At 38.5% G+C, this 18,428-nt stretch overlaps 1 protein-coding gene across 3 annotated transcripts in view; it reads left to right on the top strand.

Annotated features, from left to right (window-relative positions):
* The window catches only part of TRHDE (thyrotropin releasing hormone degrading enzyme), a 222,979-nt gene that overhangs the window by 34,366 nt on the left and 170,185 nt on the right, over nucleotides 1-18,428 (top strand). For all 3 annotated transcript variants that reach the window (XR_003921685.2, XM_030003020.2, XM_030003019.2), the window contains one exon: nucleotides 5,379-5,505. Coding sequence is in view for 2 of the 3 variants with exons in the window: in XM_030003020.2 (XP_029858880.1) it covers nucleotides 5,379-5,505 (127 nt within the window). In the remaining variant the exon portion in view is untranslated. The remainder of the gene's footprint in view (nucleotides 1-5,378; nucleotides 5,506-18,428) is intronic.

The following is an 18,428-nucleotide window of genomic DNA, read 5'->3' as shown; positions in this document are numbered from 1 at the left end:
TACTGTAACGTCCTGATTTCTGCCAGGTTGTCAGCTTCCTTAATTCCCTGGGGAAGCAGGTTGGCAGGCTTGTGGCACCTCTAGCAAAGGTTATTAGTGTCTTCCTCTAGTGCCAGAGGGAGAACATACTGTGGTTCTCTGTGGTCTTCCTTCATCTTTGGTGAATTCCTGCAGAGGGAGAAGGTTGGACAACAGCCTTTCTGCAATTAGACAGGTGTAAATAATGGATTTTTACTTCTCATTTCCGTGGCCAAAATGCTGAATATTCCATATTCCTCCTACCTGCAAAACAGAACTGAACAAAGCCTTCAGTTTGACCGGAAATATTTCACAGAATGTGAAAAAAATGACTGCAGATTTTTCCTTACCATTCTTCATCCCTTTCATCCCTTTGGTTTTTTACGTACTTCAATTTTAATGCAAAAAAAAAAAAAAGTCAAAAAAAAAAAAAAAGTCAAAAAAAAAAAAAAAGAGGTTGTGATTTTAAAATGTTGAAATAGAACAGTTCTATTTCATCTGAACCCATTACTCTGTTTATTATTGTGCTGAAATTATCACTAGTCTTTGGTACAGTGGAAACATTTTTAGTGAACATACTATTCACCAGGAATTAAGATATTCATTGCTATTTACAGTTTGTACTTGTCAGAATTTACCCATCAAACCTTATATACAGTTACTAATTCACATGTTTTTGAAACTCTCTGAAGTAATAAGACAAGAAAACCTCTTTTTTTTCTTTTTAAGTGCTAACTTTCTTTTTGATGAATAATTTTTACCTGCTGTAGACAGGAAGATTTTCTGAGGCACAGTAGTTAATACCCTGACTTTAATTAGATGTGATTTGTTCTAAATCTGTTGCACATTTCTTAGCATATATCACAACTGTCCCTCACTATGGGAAACAGCTCTCATTTTACAACCACATTCATCTTTTCTGGTGACCTGGTATTGCAAATATTTTTAAATTACTTTGACTTATTTTATGTAACAAATGATGAAATATTAAGAGACAACAGAAAATGTTGCAATATGAACAAATTATTTGTGAAAGTACACTTTTTGTATAGCAGATACTTTTGACTAACTAGAGAGAAGTAGACTATTGATCACTTAAATACATGGAATTTACTGTGTAAGTTTCAGGAATATTTTAGTATTTTATCTGATAATGCTGCCAAAGTCATACTAAGAACTTGAGTTAGGTTATGAATATTTTTAAATTAATCCTTCAGGATGATTTTTCTGTGGTGGTATCTGAGTGTGGCTATTGTACTGTCTTTATTTAAAGTTCTAATGAAAATAGCTCAGGTCTTCTGAAAAGCAAACAAGAGGAAACAACTCACATTTTTGCTCACTTTAGAGAAGAATGAGAAAATATACATTGCGGCAATTTCATTTAGGATCTCTAATAACTTCTTGTTCTGCTGTTAAGAAAAGTGAAAATGATTTCTAGCAAAGTGTGTCCTCCGTCAGTGGCTGTGCAGTGTAAGAACAACAGCGTCTTATAAATGTCAAAGGGGGGGTCTGGGTTGTAGGGCTGCCAGTGCAAACCTAGTTACTCAAACTTGTAGTAGGAAGGAGACGGTCAGTCTGGTTCCATTTGAGAGAGAAATGAGAGGTTTGGATTTTTTTTTTCTTAGTAGTCAGAACTTCTGTTGAAAGATTGGTAATGGTTGCAAATGTAGGTGCAAAGGAGTTAAGAAAAAACCCCAGAATTTAGGTTGACTGTGCGAACTCTGTTATATTCATAGGTGTTATGCCAGTGTCATTACTAATACACTCCATCATAATATTTTTCCAGTATTTTTGTCATTTAGACACACAGGGAACTACACTGCGTCAGGACGACACCAGTGCGCTGTGAATATGCCTGTTGTCTGAACAGCCCCTACCTTATTAATTCCCAAACGTGGAAGGTGTGTGGTGCAGGCTGTCAGGTGGCCGTGAGGCTGAGTGCCATCTTTGAATTCCCTCCCTGCCTCTGCCACCAGAGTTGCTATCAGATACCGAGCAAATCACATAAACTGACACAGTCTCATTTAGTCACTAATCGTGTGTTACTAATTTTCTTAATACCCAAACTAAGGCACCTGTGACCGGACTCAAAGCTGTATAAAGTGTTCACCACTGCAATAAGATATAACGGGAACAGTGCTTTAAGTGTGTGCAATAAGACTGTTAAGTACACATGACATTGAGAGGTGTCAAGATAGGCACCCAGAGTTAGTCTCAGTCTCTCTTTGTTCTCCACTTTCTTACATGAAAAGAATAGTATAACCTAATATTGCAAAGACTGTGAAAAGAGCTGCACTAATATTTGCAGGGCAGTAGGTGCCATTGCTATGAGTGATGAATTATGCACCTAAGCCAGAAACCTATTTATCTTTTGTAGGAGAACACGTACTGCTTTTATTTCTATTTAGGTCTGACCCTGCAGAAGATTTTCTGTTCTCTCTCTTATTTAAATTAATGTAAAATCGAATTATTAGGATAGTGATCCAACAGCCTGTGGGAAAGTATGTAATAATTATGTGTTATTGTTCAGTCCAACGTAGTTACAAAGTAGCACAACCTATCTGCCTTTTGAAATGAAACAGTAAACAAAAAAATTACGCTGAACAAATCTCATGTCTTAATTTTCATTCTGTTTTATTTACTTAAGCTCCTCTTTGGAGCAGTATCTGAAAACTTTACAGTCTTTATTACTTAACACTCAGTATCTTTGTATAAGCTAAGGAAATAATATAATCCATATTTTATGGATTTGGTGGTAAAACATGGTCAAGATAAGCCCATACACATTGAAGGGCATTGGCGTGTGAATGCTAGGGGCTTCCGTTTCAACCTTATAGGTGCCAGCCTTTAGACTGAACTCTGGATCAAGTTTCTTATATCGTGAATGACACCTGAGAAGGTGTCATCCAAACCAGCCAGCGAGGTAGGCAGAGTGTCACAGACTGTCCCCTGCGGTAGCCCTCTGCTAACCAAGAGGGAATTTTCTGAGGCCAGGGGTAGGTCTGCGATGGTGCCTCTAAGGTTCCTCCATATACTTCACGTTCAGCGGTTGTTGGGTGGAAGGCAGAAGCAGACGCAGCATTTGAAGACGGCTGGCGTGCTTTGACAATGCCTGTCTCCTCAAAGCCCCTGAGAGACCTGGGCAAAGGCACAGGTAATTCCTGAACTGTGTTCCAGCTAAGGGGTGACCTTGGTGTGAGCTATGGAGCCCTGGCAGTCTGGAGCTGTTCTGGGCAGGCAGAGAGGCACCCAGGGAAAACTTTACAGGCAAAATAAAACTATATTCAGCGTTAGGCAGGTGGCAAATGAAAGTCTGCAGCATTGCGGTTTTTGAGCTTTGGTACCTGGGCTCCATCTCAGACACCATTAAATGCCTTTTCTTCATTTGCCAAAAGACACACGTTGTAATGCAGTAAGTTGAACCTCGATTTTTCTTGTATATACCTATTTTTTTTTTCTTCCCTTCTGTTGTCCCGTTCCTTATTATGGACACATTTGGCCACTGTCAAATTGAATGATTTTTTGCATACTTGGTTGGCTGACTCTTTTTTTCCTAATTTGCTGATACAGTCAACTGTGCCAGTAAAGCAATTATGCAAAATTGTGTATAAAGGTTTAATGATACAAAACAGTGTTCATCACAAATCTAATTGTGATTCTTACCATCCTTCCATAAACTAAAGGTTTTGAGATGTTTGAATTAGGTTCTCTGTGGTTAATATCTATTTTGTTAAAAAATACATTTAGTTTAGCAGATAAGGGAACACTTAATGTACATGCCACTGTTAACTTTGGAAGGAAGCAATAAACAAAAATAGTGACTTGGAGGTGTTCAGATAATGGTTTATATGCTTTCAGGTGGTGATTATGAGAAGTCTGCTTTATTACATGTCTCATTAGGTTACGCTGTTATCTGTTTTACATTACAAATGATAACTATATGGTTGATTGTGCACTGAGTCTAACACAACACAAAGATAAAAATGTAAAGATGGACATAGTAATAAAGCAGAATGATGTGTCTGCATACTGAAAACAAAGAGAAAGTGGGTTAAAACAGAATTGACAGGTACAGTGTACAGAGGTTTGGTGTCTGGTTTCCACTCAGATAACTAACCTGGTTCAGCAAAAGAGCAGTAAAGCAATACTTGGTAATGCTTTCATTAAAGCCAAAATCCCATTGGCTTTTCTTGGTCCAGAATAGAGCATTTAGAAACATTTTGAAAGCGATATTTCTCCTTCATGTTGCATTGATATTTTCTGATTGCTGCCCTGCTGCTTTCCTCAGAACCCTGGCTGGGGTTTAATCCTACCACAGACAGTATTAGCGTGTCAGATACTATTATTAGGATGGACATTTAGTAGAGTCTCATTTGTATCAGGTCATTATGTACTGCAGGTAGAGACCTTCTGCCACAGCCACTAGAGACAAAGCACACAGTGCTTCCATCAGACAGCGTATGAGGAGGGAGAAGGAAAAGTGACTCTCCTTTCTATCCCTTTCTTGGTTAACAGTTCTCAGCTGTATGTCATCTTTGCACTAAGGAAGCATTAAGGACTGTAAGGACAGGGAGTAGTGAGTAACCTGGCGGTGCTTTCTGCTATCTCCTTAATCAGGGTCACACTTGAGTACTGAATTATGAAGGTGAGTTCTGTTCACTGGGGTGCTCCACGTAGTCAGATGTGGGAGCTGTTTTATACTGAACACAGCAGTCTGTGGCTTGTATAAACAGCTTTAATTTACTGCTTTCTGAAAACAGAGGCCTGAAGCAGTCATGGAGGTTTCAGGAATGTTAATTGTTTGTGTACATGAATGAGCTTATAAATGGTTGTTTTTGCAGTCTTCCATAGCCCATCGAGGGTAACTGTGTCACTGCCAGAGAAAAGGAAAAGAGAACGATTATTTTTTTTTTTTTTCTCCACAGTCTACTAATACTTTCAGGGCTTGATATAATGTGCCTTTAACAAACCGTGAACTTCTCTCCTACTGAGCCACTGCTTCCTGCCTACATTCACTGTAGGCAGAGAACCATTATACTAATCCACTCTCCCATCATATCTCTAGCAAACACATGTAAGTGTTTTCTTTGAATATTTATTTTGATGCAAGGAGTGTTAAGTCTTTTATTTGGCAACAAAAACAAGTAGGAGATTGTGACTTCTCAACTTTGTCACCTTAATTGTGGAAGTTCTGGTTTTCAGCTACAACATGTTTTGACGAACGTATGACAGTCACATTTGGCTTTAAGTGAATAATCCTGCCACCTCACAACAACCTTAGAATAGTTCACCTCTGCAGGTAGGATAGCTTTAAAAGGTAGGTGCTGAAATGATCAGTCTTTCGCTTTGTTTTTTAACAGGTACGGTTATATGCAAGGCCTGATGCAATCCGAAGAGGATCGGGGGACTATGCTCTAAATATTACAAGGAGACTCATTGAATTTTATGAAGATTATTTTAAAGTGCCGTATTCCCTGCCAAAATTAGGTAAGATTTCCCCTAGAACATGAAGTTCATCCAGCAATGGGATATTAAATCAGCTTTATTTAAATGAAATTTAAGACTAGAATGTACTAGACTTCAAGGTAAGGAACATTTGGGTTAGTTTAGAAGGATCAAGAAGTAAGGAATTTTTCATTTCTTCCTTGCAGAGGAAGGACAGCCAAATTATCCCCTGTTCAGCCGGAAGCAGACAGTACTTAAATTTGTTAGGCAATGGGAAGAGAACTTGAGGCCTTTCACTGACAAGTGGGTTGGGTTTTTTTTGATGCTGTTTATTTTGGTAGTGGCTCATTAGGTAGCCACTGGGAGATGTTTGTTCTGTGATATTTGTATCTTGATGCCTCAGCCTTAGATGGGGTACAGAATTGAAAATATTTGTGGAAACTGGGAACCTGTAACAGTGCAAGGCTGTATTTTTTTTTTTTTTTATGCTGGCTTATGTGGTTTATTAATGACGATTAGTACATATGCTTAATTGTATTGTTGCTTATTGAAAGAACTGCTGTGAACTTGTTTTGCTGCTCAAGTGACCTAAATGTAAAAGCTGTCAATTTCTATTATTTTTTAAATAGTTTCTTCTCGTAACTCCCTTTCACCAAAATCAATTGTTCTCCTACACACTTGGAATACTTTACACCATATTATTACACCCTCCCTCCTTTGGAGCACGATTGATCAAGATCCAGAAAAGCCTATTGCTCAGCAGCAGGAAGAGAGCTTGTATTTGGTCAGAAGTGTTAGAGTTGGAACCACAGGTGATAGATCCTCCCAGGAGCTCAGGGTCTATTTCATTAAATCCCTTGCCTGCTGAGTAGCTTTATCAGTCTTACAGCTAACGGTGTAGGAGATAGATAAAGTAATTGATGTTGCTAGATGAGGGTGTTGCATGAATTTTTTATAAGAATGTTATGGCATTTGTTTCTTGTTGTCTTTAAATGATGGGTTACAGGCAGTGTTCTGGAGAAATATGCAGATGGGTTAAACATGGCACGTGCATCAGACTTTCTGTGTATCCTTTCATACCTGGCTTCAGGTATGTAACGACGATTTCATAAAGGAAGTTATAAACTTTGAGGTGCCAAAAATTTAGAAGGAAAAAAGTAATCACTGTCACCTGATACACTACTGTCACTGCTGCAGGGGATTGTGTACTTCATTACGGTTTTAAGAAAAAATCGGAATGTTTTTTGTGGGACGTTTGAGGAGTTTTTAATTTGATTTATAAATGAACTGTGAAATGTCTTCAAGTGGGAGTAAAAATTGAAGAATGTAGTTTAAAAAGCTTTCTAGTGACTGTGTTAGTTTTGTAGAAAATGTTCTATTTCAAACATAGATGTTTTAAAAAATGAAAAATTTTGTTTCATGTATTTGCCAGCTCTAACAAGAGTGAACTTAAAGAAATGTAATTATTTTGGTTGAAAACACAATTTATGTTTTCAAAATAACTCTGTTGTTGAAATACTGACCAGTTTACTGTGCAGGTGCTGTATCAGCTACTGAGTGATACGTTGTTAGCGTCAGTGCTGTGTGCTTGGGGGGGTGTGTGGGGACAAGGGACCTGCAACCCGTTGCGAAGCAATTCCATCCTCTGTGTGCTCATCCATTCAAACTCTCTATATGGTGGGAGTATCTGAGGGCATTTCGGCTCTTCAGATGTGTTGCTATATCAGAGGGACCTGTGTTCATTTGTTCACTTATGTCATTGAGGTCTATTTCCAAGGAACCTTGGCATTTGAAAGTAGTGCTCCTCATCTGAGTTTGTAATAAATCAGCTAGTGTTCTCTATAGGAAGCACTTTTTCCTGACGCTCTTGGCTACTTGACTATTTTTGACCAGGCTTTTTTACTGTACTTACATGGAGTCAGGTGTCTGTGGTTGCTGTTGCCAGTTGTGGGCTCCTCTGACTTCTTGGCAGCCTCTGTTACTATTGGGAACTGTGGAGAATCTGGGGCAACCTTTTGGTCACCCAATGACTAAGATTTCTTTTTAGGTCTTATGGGGCCTGTACCGACTTCTGAATGTACTGGAACCGTAGATTTGTTTCCACTTGATGTGAATTCTAGTAATGAATGTGAATTGGGGATTTTTCTCATTTTGAATAACCAATTTCCACAGTTTAATGTTCTACTTAGCTTGTAGATACATGCTTTTTTTCCCCCACATCATACTCTGAACTGGAAGGTGCTTGTGTAGGGTTTTAAACTAATAATTTTTGTATGACTTTCATTTCTGAAAAATAAGTCAGGTCTTTAAAAAAACCCCAATTTTTTCCAGATCTATAATATCATTATAAACCCTAGTTAAAATGAGGGGTGGATAAAGCATTGGGTTTTATTTAATTCTAAAAAGATACGCAGTAGGGTTTTTAACTGTGTTTCTATGGCTGGTGAATATAAAATATATTAATGTATTTGTATCACATATTTATTTTTAATCCAGTTTGCAATACACAAAAAAATTTCTTTGTATGCACAGAGCTTTTTCTTATGAGGATCTTTGAGACTGGAATAGTTTCCCTGTGGGCAATGATTAGGTAAGCAAGCACTTTTTACATGTGGACAGTTGTGACTCTTACGTTGTGAATGATTTGGGGTGGAGGGGCTGACTGCCTTTCCCAACCAAGACTCAAGGGCCACCCAGTGAGGTTAGCAGGAAATAGGTGCTAGAGAATACAATAGGGAACACAAAAAGGTCACTGTTACTGCAACAGGTGGTAGATTTGTGAAACTCCTTGTCAAAAGAGATTGTAGGTGCAAAAGGATTATACTGGTCCAAAGAGAGACCAGGTACTTGGAGAGGTGCTCTATGGGACGAAATCCCATGGTTTGAAAAGAGGAGCTAGGAAATACTCAAGAGAGTGCTATTTATACTTCCCTTGTCTTAGTCTTTCCTGAATATCTGCTTGTGGCTGCTGTTGGCAGGACAATACTGAGCTAGGCAGTCTTTTTGTCTGAGCTGGCAAGGTTATCCATATGTTCATAGTCTTCCAGTTTCCCAAGTGTTTCTACTAAAGGGCCACAGAATATCTTTTCCAGAATACTTCATGTACTGGAACTGGTAAACTTTATAAGGCTCCAGTTATGAAAGACTGACAAAACTTCATGTGTGGTGCATAAACGAGCCACTTGCATGAAGATTTTTGGGTTTCTGGGCCTTGGTTTTCCTCCCCTTATCAGCATTGCAGTATCACAGTGTTAGTGGGATGCATTTACTGCTTTTCTGAAAACTCATTTTACAACTCAATTTATTTTATTCTGAGTACTGTATTTGGACACCCATGTAATTAGCGTAACCACTATAGGTTGCGTAAAGGAACTCAGGTGTCTCGAGGGTTAGACACACAGTGCCTAACTCAAAAGCGCTTTGCTTGGATTCATGCAACTTTAGGCACTCAACTGTCATGTCTAAACTGGCAAGCTGATTGCCCTAGGTTCCTTATTCATCAGTGGAGAGGAGATCTTCCTGGGTATGGTTTGAATCTTATATGGGCAGAGTCTCCTGCTGGAGCTGCCTAGGTAAGAGAAGAAAATGTTTTATTAACCTCTGAGCTTAATTTAAGTGTCATCGGTACCATTAAACTTTCACAATATGCAGACCTGGGAAGGAGATGTTTAGTGAGGGAGAGCTGTGAATAGGGTTGGCAAGAACTTGGGCATCTCAGAAAGCTTTTAATTCCCCATTGAAAGTGTCCTGAAAGGTGGAAATCTGAACAGCTGAAGAATCCACTTTGGGACGTGGCTGCATATGTTACAGAAAGGCTGGGTGAAAGTAAATCTCCATGCTGTTTTGTCTTGAGGTCAGTGGATATGAATCAGTATTTAATTTAGAAGTACTGCAATTTGTGTGAGCACTATAATGTTAAAATATACCTTTAACAATCCCCACCCCCAGGCTTTAGGAAGTCTCTTTTTCTGTAGATTTGCTGTATAGCAAACTTTGGAGTTACATCTGATATATTTTATGTTTTGTTTTGTTTTTTTTTTTTCTTATAGGTATGTTCAAGGTACTAATTACCTGGTTCATGCAGAAATGGTATAGTCTTGTTTTCATTATGCAGCATAAAATGCTTTAAAGTTGTGAATGCAAAGTCTCAGGAAATGATCTTCCAAAGGATTTAGTGAACGTGCTGCACAATGGAAGACAAGATTGGACCATTAACATTTGCTCTTTGAGTATTTTTGGAGAACAGGATTCAGTTTTTAAAGTGTGTCACAGAAGAATTTAAACTCTTTCTTATGATGTAAAAATAGCTCAGCCATGTAAAGAAAAAGTTAAACAGGGAACTGTTCTGATTTTTAAAGGAGGCTCATATACCTCTGCTCCATTCCCTGATTGTTGACAGTGAATATTTTGGTGAGAGAGACTGCTGCTGCCTGTTGCTGTCGTGAGGCATTGCAGGTCCAGAATAAAAGTGTTGGGATGCTGTTGTAGGCTGGCCAAGTGACTTGCTGTGAGCACTAGTGATTAACTGTTCATTTTGTTTTAATTGCTTTACTATTAGCTTGACGCTTTGACATCTTCCTAACCTGTTCATTGCAATATTGCCTTCTGCCCTGCTTGATCTTCTGTCGCCTTCATCAGCACTCTTTCTGCTGCTACTGCTTTCTTACTTCCCCTTCGTTTGTCCTTCCTCTTGTCTCTGCTGCTTCTTCTAGGATGAACCTCCATGTTGTTGCCTGTATTCTCTGCTTTAGTTCTGCTAAAAGTTTCGCAACTCCTACCCTCATACGTTGTCTTTCTCTGTAGCAAGGTGACCTCTTCCTGCCACCTGTCCAACTCTGACCTGGAATTGCTTTATTACACCAAGCAAGATAGCTCATTTTCGCTTCTCCATCTATAAAACGAAAGCAATAATTAATACCTTTTTAGTTTTGTTTTTACAGTAGTTGAAAATGATCATCAGTTTGGTTGCCTCTTAAGAGGTTGCCAACCTGAAAATTTAAGACATGCTGATCTGATCTGACCTGCAGCATGGCAAGGCCTGTAGAATTTTGTAGCGTTCTTATGACATCATAGCTGTAGTGTCTGTCTGAACTGTACACAGTCTTTCTGAAAGGTGTCTGGCCTCTTCCACTGAGAGAGAATCCATCACAACCCTGTAGGAGAGAGGGAAAGGAATGTTGGACTCTGTTAAGTCTGAATGAGTTGTTAGTTGTACGCTCTTCTGAATTGGGAAAAAGGAAGCACAGGAAGGGAGATGCCCTGGAAGCGGGATGTATGACTTCTGGAATGAGAAAGGGCGGGAGAGGAGGCACTAAGGACTTGATTCATGTGCCTAACCATAATTAACTGGTACTGTTTAAGATGCCTTGGGGTATCCTGAAAACCCTTAGCTGCTGCTCCCGCTGGCCTCCAGATGAGATCCTGTCAGGCCATGGCTGGTCCATACCTGACAGCTCCACATGGATTCTTTTAATAACGTTGAGAAGCTCAGTTGGGGCTATCACCAATGTTTAGGCAGCAGAACTGAAACGTACTATTTTCTTTGACCAGGTAGTTGAAACAAGCATAATGCCTCTGCACACAGAGGAGTATTTGTTGATACAGAGCATTCATACACAGAATGAACTATGTCACTTTTACCCTGACCTTTGAAGCCTCTGTTTTGAGGTTGGCTTTTTTTTCTTTTTAAATTTCTAAGCTGTGAGCACCTCAAAACAGCAACTGGTCAGGGCTCCAGAGGGAAAAATTCCTGCTCCAGCCATAGGAAAAAGCAATGTTTTTTTTCTTAGAACAATGCTTTGAAATATGAAAAGGAACTGTGAGTTACTAAACTGAAAAAGCAATGTTTTTTTTCTTAGAACAATGCTTTGAAATATGAAAAGGAACTGTGAGTTACTAAACTGAAACAAACTGCGTAGGAAATCAGTCCATAGTATGATGTTAAGAAAGAAGGGAAAAAATAATCTTCACTTAGGACTTCCTCGTACTGTATTGCTCTAAACTATTTTAAATGGTAAGCCAATTAATTCCAGTAATTAGTATAATACAGCTCATAGTGGGCATTGTAACTGGTTGTGGAAGTTTGTTAAGGGGAACCTGATCTCTCTCTGTTGACTTGGTGCGACAAGTATGATATTGTTTGCAGGAGACAGGAAAAGTTACATATAGGAATAAAGCAGCTTTTATAGAATAAAGATGAATGGGCCCTGGTGGAAATAATCCTCTTCTGAGTGAAATGTTTTCTTTTCATTATGTAGCCATTTTCTTCCCCTCTTAATTGTGACATGAATAGAATCCAAACCTCTCAAACAAGGAAAGTGTTTGGATAGTAGTGCTATTGCCAGTAGTAGTTCAGTCAGCCCATAGTAAAAGGAAGGTGACAAAATCCGACAGCATCCCCACTGGCTACTCAGCTAAATCAGCTTGGCTTTTAAATGGATAATTAAAAAAAAAAAAAAAAAAGAGGGTGATGCTGCTGTGATGAGAGTGTAACAGGATGTGGGATAGTAGGAGACTTCATGGAAATGTCAGGGCTTTTTTTGAGCCATGAGAATCCTTCATCTGAATGTAAATACATTTTTTTCTCAGCTGCTCTTCAGTAAGTCATTTGAGCAGTTAGTACCTGTAGAAGTGGGTGTAGAAGTGGGTGCACTGAATTTTAGCAGTGTCTACTTTAAGTTCTTTACCTTGTGAGAAACACAGATGCCTTCAGAAAATGATGCATCTTATTGTAAGTTAGGAGAAATAAATCTTCCCTGCAGAGGCACCAGTGGCAGTGTCTCTGCTGACTACAGAGAGTGGAAACTAATCTGGCTAGTTTAGAATTGATCTCTGATTTTTAGATGGCTAAAAGATCAGGTGAATCCTTCTGTAGGATTTATAAAATGGGGTAAGAGCTTTGACAGACACAGAAACTCGGCAGAAATATGGGAATCACCAGGAAACTGTGAACTTTTACCTGGTATGCAATGGTTAAATGCCTAGAAGTGCATGAATCCAAAATACTTTTTAGATAGCCGTGGCTAAAGTAGTTTTCATTATAGCTCCTTTCACTCTGCTTGAGCAGAGCTCTCATCCCTGATTGTCTTCTCCAGGGCTGCTAGTGATTGTCTTTGTTAGCTTAATCATAGTGTTCTTGACTAGAAATGTTCACTTATGAATATCAGATTTTTGAAAGGTAGTACTGATTTCTGCTGCAAAATCGTATTGTTGGAACCAGAAGCCTCTTGACCATGTCCAGCTTTTGAACTTTTTTTTTTTTTTGAGAGGCTACTGAAGATTTTTAATAATCTGTTAGATCTGACAGTTGAGAGGGTTCATCAGAGACTTTGACCAGCAGCTGAAAGCTTTTATGGTAGCAACTATAGCTTTGTCTTAAACGAGCATATGTAGAAAAAAAGCTTAGGCCTTGCCCCCACAATGAACTTTATATTTGTATAGGCATTGGGAGATGTAGTTTTTATTATGGGATAGGGGCTAGATGTCATTAGGGTATTGGGAGAGTTACTTTCTGTGCATGGTATGGCACTGTGAAAGTTAGCCTGTGGAGATCAGAGCTGCACGGCGGAAAAACAAATATAGAAGGGTTTGGAAGAAAGAGAAATGATATCATGGAGGATACTGTGATAGATTTAGGTGGCGTTCATGAAGACAGGTGTGCATGAATCCTTGGGCAGTGTGTAGGAAGGTAGGATTGCTGTAGGATGTGCTAAACTAGGAAATTTTTCCTTTTAAAAATCGTACCTGTAATATTTAGTTTTAATGAAAGTAGGTAATGCGCTTGATCTATATCAATTAACTGGAGGACTGAGGAGAAGGTAATGGCCTTTTCTCTCAGAACTGGGGTAGAAACCTGATACTCTCTACATCTGAAACAGTACAGAAGTGTTATACAACCTGCTCAAGTATATTGTCTTTGGATGGAAAAGGGAAGTGACTGTTGTTGACCTAATGGAACATGTAGTCCACCTATGCAGTCTTCTACAGTGAGCGGTGTTTAAACAGCACCTTCAAGATAGCTGTATATCCAAAGACAGCTAACAGAATAACAGTAACATGTTCATAATGACACCATTTGAGTAAATATGAAAGTTTATTGAGGACTTACCTGACTTTCTGTAGTTGTGGGTGTATTGGGTTCATATTCATAATCATATGACAAATTTTAAATAAAGGTAATTTCAAATTCAGTTCATGAAGGTTCCAGTTTTCATTTAACCCTGCAGTTTCAAATGTGGGGAAAAACCAAGGATACTATGGTGACTTCTGGTTTTTCTGTCTTACATGTGAAGCAAAGGCTTTCCTGCCTGAAGAGTGAAGATCAGTAATATCAAGGTATTGTGCTGATGAGGGAAAAAAAAAAAAAAGTGGCAGATTAGAGTACTGTCCACATCAAACACCAACATAGTTAACTCAGACTTTTTTTTTTTATATGTGCAGTTAGAGTACAGGACAATTTTATTCTTTTCTAAGAATTTTTGTTGTGAATTGATTTCTGTTGTGAAACAGGTAGTTTTACATACTGGAGCAGCAGCAATATGTTTCAGTAGTATTTTCTTCTCCTTTGACATTGTGGTAAAGGTTTTTGGCCTCCTGCATTTCATTTGAAAAGTGAAGAAGACTCAATTTCAGGCCAGACTACCAGAAACAAGTTCAAATGAGTCTAACAGGAGCTATGAATGATTACAATGGACTCTTTCTTCCAGTCCTGTCGATAAACGTGTTCTGTACTAGTTTTAGCTCTGCTTAGTGTTATGCTTGCTGAACCCTGTAGTTGCTGTGTTGGCTTTCCAACCTTGGAAGAGCTAATGTCATGACAAAGCCTATTCAGACTCTTATTTCAGAAGCACAATTTTATTTAGCTTGGAACTCACAGAGCAACACCAGTATAGCCTATTTCCTTGGTCAAGGCAGGCTAGAAAGGCTTACAAGACTTTTCTCTTGCATCTTTCTCTCACTCCAGGCACTTAGAGCTGTTATGGTTTGCCTGGCTCCCTGCCTTCCTTCTCTTAGGGTAGGCCTGATGTTCAAAGAGTTGTTAGCTGAGTGTTTTAGGGTGCTTGGCTATAGTTTCAGAGCTAATCTGTAACTTCTACCACTTACTCAGTCTCTGAATGGCTGGAATGACAGCTTCCATGCAGAAAGACGACAAGATAAGACCAAGAGGAGATTTCAACAATACTTGCATTGTATTGTTCCTTTTTTAGAGATAGCAGTTGTTTTCACAGCAATTTTGAAAACACTGCCATCATTTTCGTGCTCATTAGGACTTTTAAGAATGTGTGATTTTAATTATTTTTCATATCAGTATCATTGCTAAACTTAAATGAGAATGGAAAACAAGTTTGTTGTGGTTTTTTTTTTTCCTGCAGCACTGGAGAAGTGTTCCTTTTAACTCTCCATGTTTCCAGTTTTAGAAAGGATTGTGCTTCTTTGGGGTAGTTTGTTATGCTCTCCAGATGGTATTGTGACAAAGTTTGTTTTCCATTAAATGCTGATAATAACACAGGTTTCACTAGGCAAAACTAAGAAGAAAGCACTTTGTCCACTGACTCACTAAAACTGACTTGCATTTGCTTTTGTTTATTTTCTTATGTTCATCTTGAAATATGCATATATATTTAAATTTTTTGACCTTACTCACACTTACTGTAACACCAAGATCAGAACAGCTCCTTAATTGTCCCTACCAAGAACATTCTTCTTCACTATGGATCTTGTGCCAGAAAGAAAATAGATGAGCGAACACACACACACACACACACACAAGTATCTATACATTTAATATTCTTATTTCCTAATAAATTTAAAACTTAAAAGTTATGCATTATGGGTGCAGTGAGATGTACAAAAAAGTAACCACTTACTCATGATGTCCTGAATATGAGAAATAGTTAAAAGTCTGTATGTAGATGTATAAAATGAGCTTTTACATCTTTCTTCGGTACTGTAAAAAAACCATAGATACAGACGTAAAGAAGATACATTTTCATATATCATCAAAGAGCATGAGGAGTTTCTTTCAAGAGATTATGACAGTGTCTTGAAAAAGATTATAGCACATTAAAGTGGGACTTAAATAGGACAGAGATTTCTGTTCATACAAAAGATGTGAAGAAGTGTATAACTACAGAGCTGAATAAACCTATTGCTGCTGCCCAGATTCTGCTGGCTTACTTATAAACCTTCCACCTGTACTAGGTAGTTTCTGTAAGCTACTGAAATTCAAAGGGATGCATGTGCTCACCTTTTATTGCTTTTGCTAAGGATATTGTAACTGAAAAGACATCCTAACACAATGAATTATGCTACGTTTGCCGCACCATGCCTGAAGCAACTTCATTTTTGCATTAAGGAAACCAATGATTTTCAGTGTAAAGATGAAAATATTAAGATGGCTGAACAACTTTCATTAAAACAAGTGAATTGTCACTGTACATTCCACTTCCCCCCCCTGCCTTTGCTGGCAAGCTTCTTAAAATGGTATATGGACATTAAGAGAGTCAGTTAATAAAAATGCTGTGGAGATCTCTGGCAGATACTGCTAAACTTGCTTTCCCTGTTCTCCCTTGCCGTGTATAAATTCTCCTTTTCTTTCCTTCTAATTTATTGAAATGCCATCTGCTTGTGTATTTAAAACGTAACATTTCCAGATTCAGGATCAGTTCTGTGAAGACTGCGTTTTCCTTCTCTCTCTCTGATTCTTATCAGTAACGCTTCTAACAAAGCTGTCCTCATGAAGATATATATTTGTCATAGCGATAGCACACTTCAGAAAGTGTATTAAGCTAAACCAACTCCCACTGTTCAACTCAAAAATATGTTCCTTGTCATATGCTACTCCCCACTGAAATTAAACTTGGGCAATATTTTAGTCTAGAGAGATCAAGTCACTTTTTCTCCTGGCGTGTTCAGCTGTGGCATGGCTGAGCGTAGTTCTGCGGTTGCACGTTACTGGGCAGTTGAATCCCAAGTGGGTGGGAAGGAGAGGCAAGGGGAAAGATGCACAAAGTTGCGCAAAAGAACTTGGAAGTGTATTCTGGAGACCCTTGTCACAAGTTTCTGCAGCTATTGCTGTCTCTCTGGGTGGCTTAGGTAAACCTTTAGAAACTGTTTCAGAATAGCCCCTGAGTTTGTGGCTTTGTAACTGATCCCTCAGCTCTGCAACGACAGAGGACTTGTCAGTGGAGCTGCTCATGGCAGGAGAGCTCCTATATGTATTTTATTCAGCAGGGGGTTTGGTCTACCGCCAACACTATGACATTAGCTACAGATAGATTTCCTTTGAAAGTCATGATGTAAAAGCACAGGTATTTTTGACAGAACTTTAATTACACATGGCTGTGTTTATGATGCGGCTCCTAAAACAGTAACAGAAGTCAGTGGTTGAATTCCTCATATGAACTTACGTGACATACTTCCATAGTTGTTATAGTACCTAAGTGTTTTATAATCACTACTGGCTGTTTACACATAATGTATTTTGCAAAAGGAGAAACACCACGGTTCTGTTGTCCTATTTAGAGGTGCAGCTGAAAGCCAAAGAATACTGAGAGGTGAAGGCAGGCAGACGTTTTGCTGATCAGACCTGTATAAAATGTTCACTTGTCAGATAAAATTTGAGTATGTATTGAAACAGAAGGCAGTTGGAACTTGCATCCTTTCATAATTAAGTATTGCAGATTCAGTTTCTTGTGAGGGACGTACAAGTGGCTCCAATGTTTCCTGCTTTAAAATTGGTCTTAGATTTGTTCTTCCTAGGGTGCTAATTCTCAGGTGTGGAAATATATAAAGCTTCACAAGACTGTCAGCTGTAACTTAGATATGTAGAGAAATGCATTATATGTCTTTTCACTGCTAATGTAAAATGATTTCCTAAGCATTGTTTCTCCATATTCTTCAAAAGTTTTAAGTTTTGGTTCTGTCTTAAGGTAATCGCAGACAATTGAATTTTATGAAGAAGCATGGTTGTTACTCAGTAACAAACAGATGCATTAGAAATGCAGTTTTATGCCCCATGTCATCTCTCCAGGTATTTCTGTAGAACCATACAACAGTTTCCAAGTGATTAAAAGGATCTGAACTGTACAAGCTATGATTGGTAACAGAATGATATAATGTAGCTCTTAATAAAACCTTCCAAAGATAAGAATGTTGTCAGATGACACCAAAGGGTATTCAGGAATCACTGTAAGTCTTTCAGAGTAACAATGAACAGACAGCTTTCTCTAACGCTTATATTGCATTTGGGGACAGCTGGATGAAAGTCCAGCCCCAGAAGGATTCACTGTGTTTTATCTTTACCAGTGTATTTCTTAAAAAAAAGAAAAAAGAAAAAAGACAAAAAAAGGCTTGCTCTTTGCAATCAAAATACCATTGCTGTGTGGCAACTCCGATATTTGTGGATACGGAGTATAAAATGGTCAAATCCAAGTACTCAGCTGAAGGATAATTTAATGTTGCAATAGTGAAGAAGTAAAACAGTACAAGTGAATATAATGCAATTTTAAAGAACAAAAGCAAATCTTCCTACAAGTAGTTCTAGCCTCTCAAAACTTTACATATATTTGTCTGTGAATGCTCCTTTAACATTAATCTATCTTTCCAACCATACATACATACACATAGACACATGCAAACATATACACATATTATCCTGGCTGTATTTTATGTGCATATGACTGTAATCCTATTAATTATGGTTATGCAAATGCTTATCTATTGATAAAATTCCAGTCAGCAGGTGCCACAGACTTTTATGGAGGCTCTCCCAGGCCATAGTTCCCACCTTTCTGCTGTCACATGTAATGGGACCAAGTCTGACCATAGAACCAAGAAGTGTTTGCGCCATGGGACAGGGAGTCTGGGAACGGGGAGTCTCACTTCCAAGCATGAGATGAGTTTGGGTCTGTGGATAACTAGAGAATTGAGGCAGTGCTCTTGCTTTCAGGCCCTTATCTGAGTGT

The sequence above is a fragment of the Aquila chrysaetos genome, chromosome 26 (assembly GCF_900496995.4).
Source record: "Aquila chrysaetos chrysaetos chromosome 26, bAquChr1.4, whole genome shotgun sequence".
NCBI lineage: Eukaryota > Metazoa > Chordata > Aves > Accipitriformes > Accipitridae > Aquila > Aquila chrysaetos.
The sequence above is the reverse complement of the archived record's forward strand: the minus strand, read 5'-3'. Positions and strand labels throughout refer to the sequence as shown.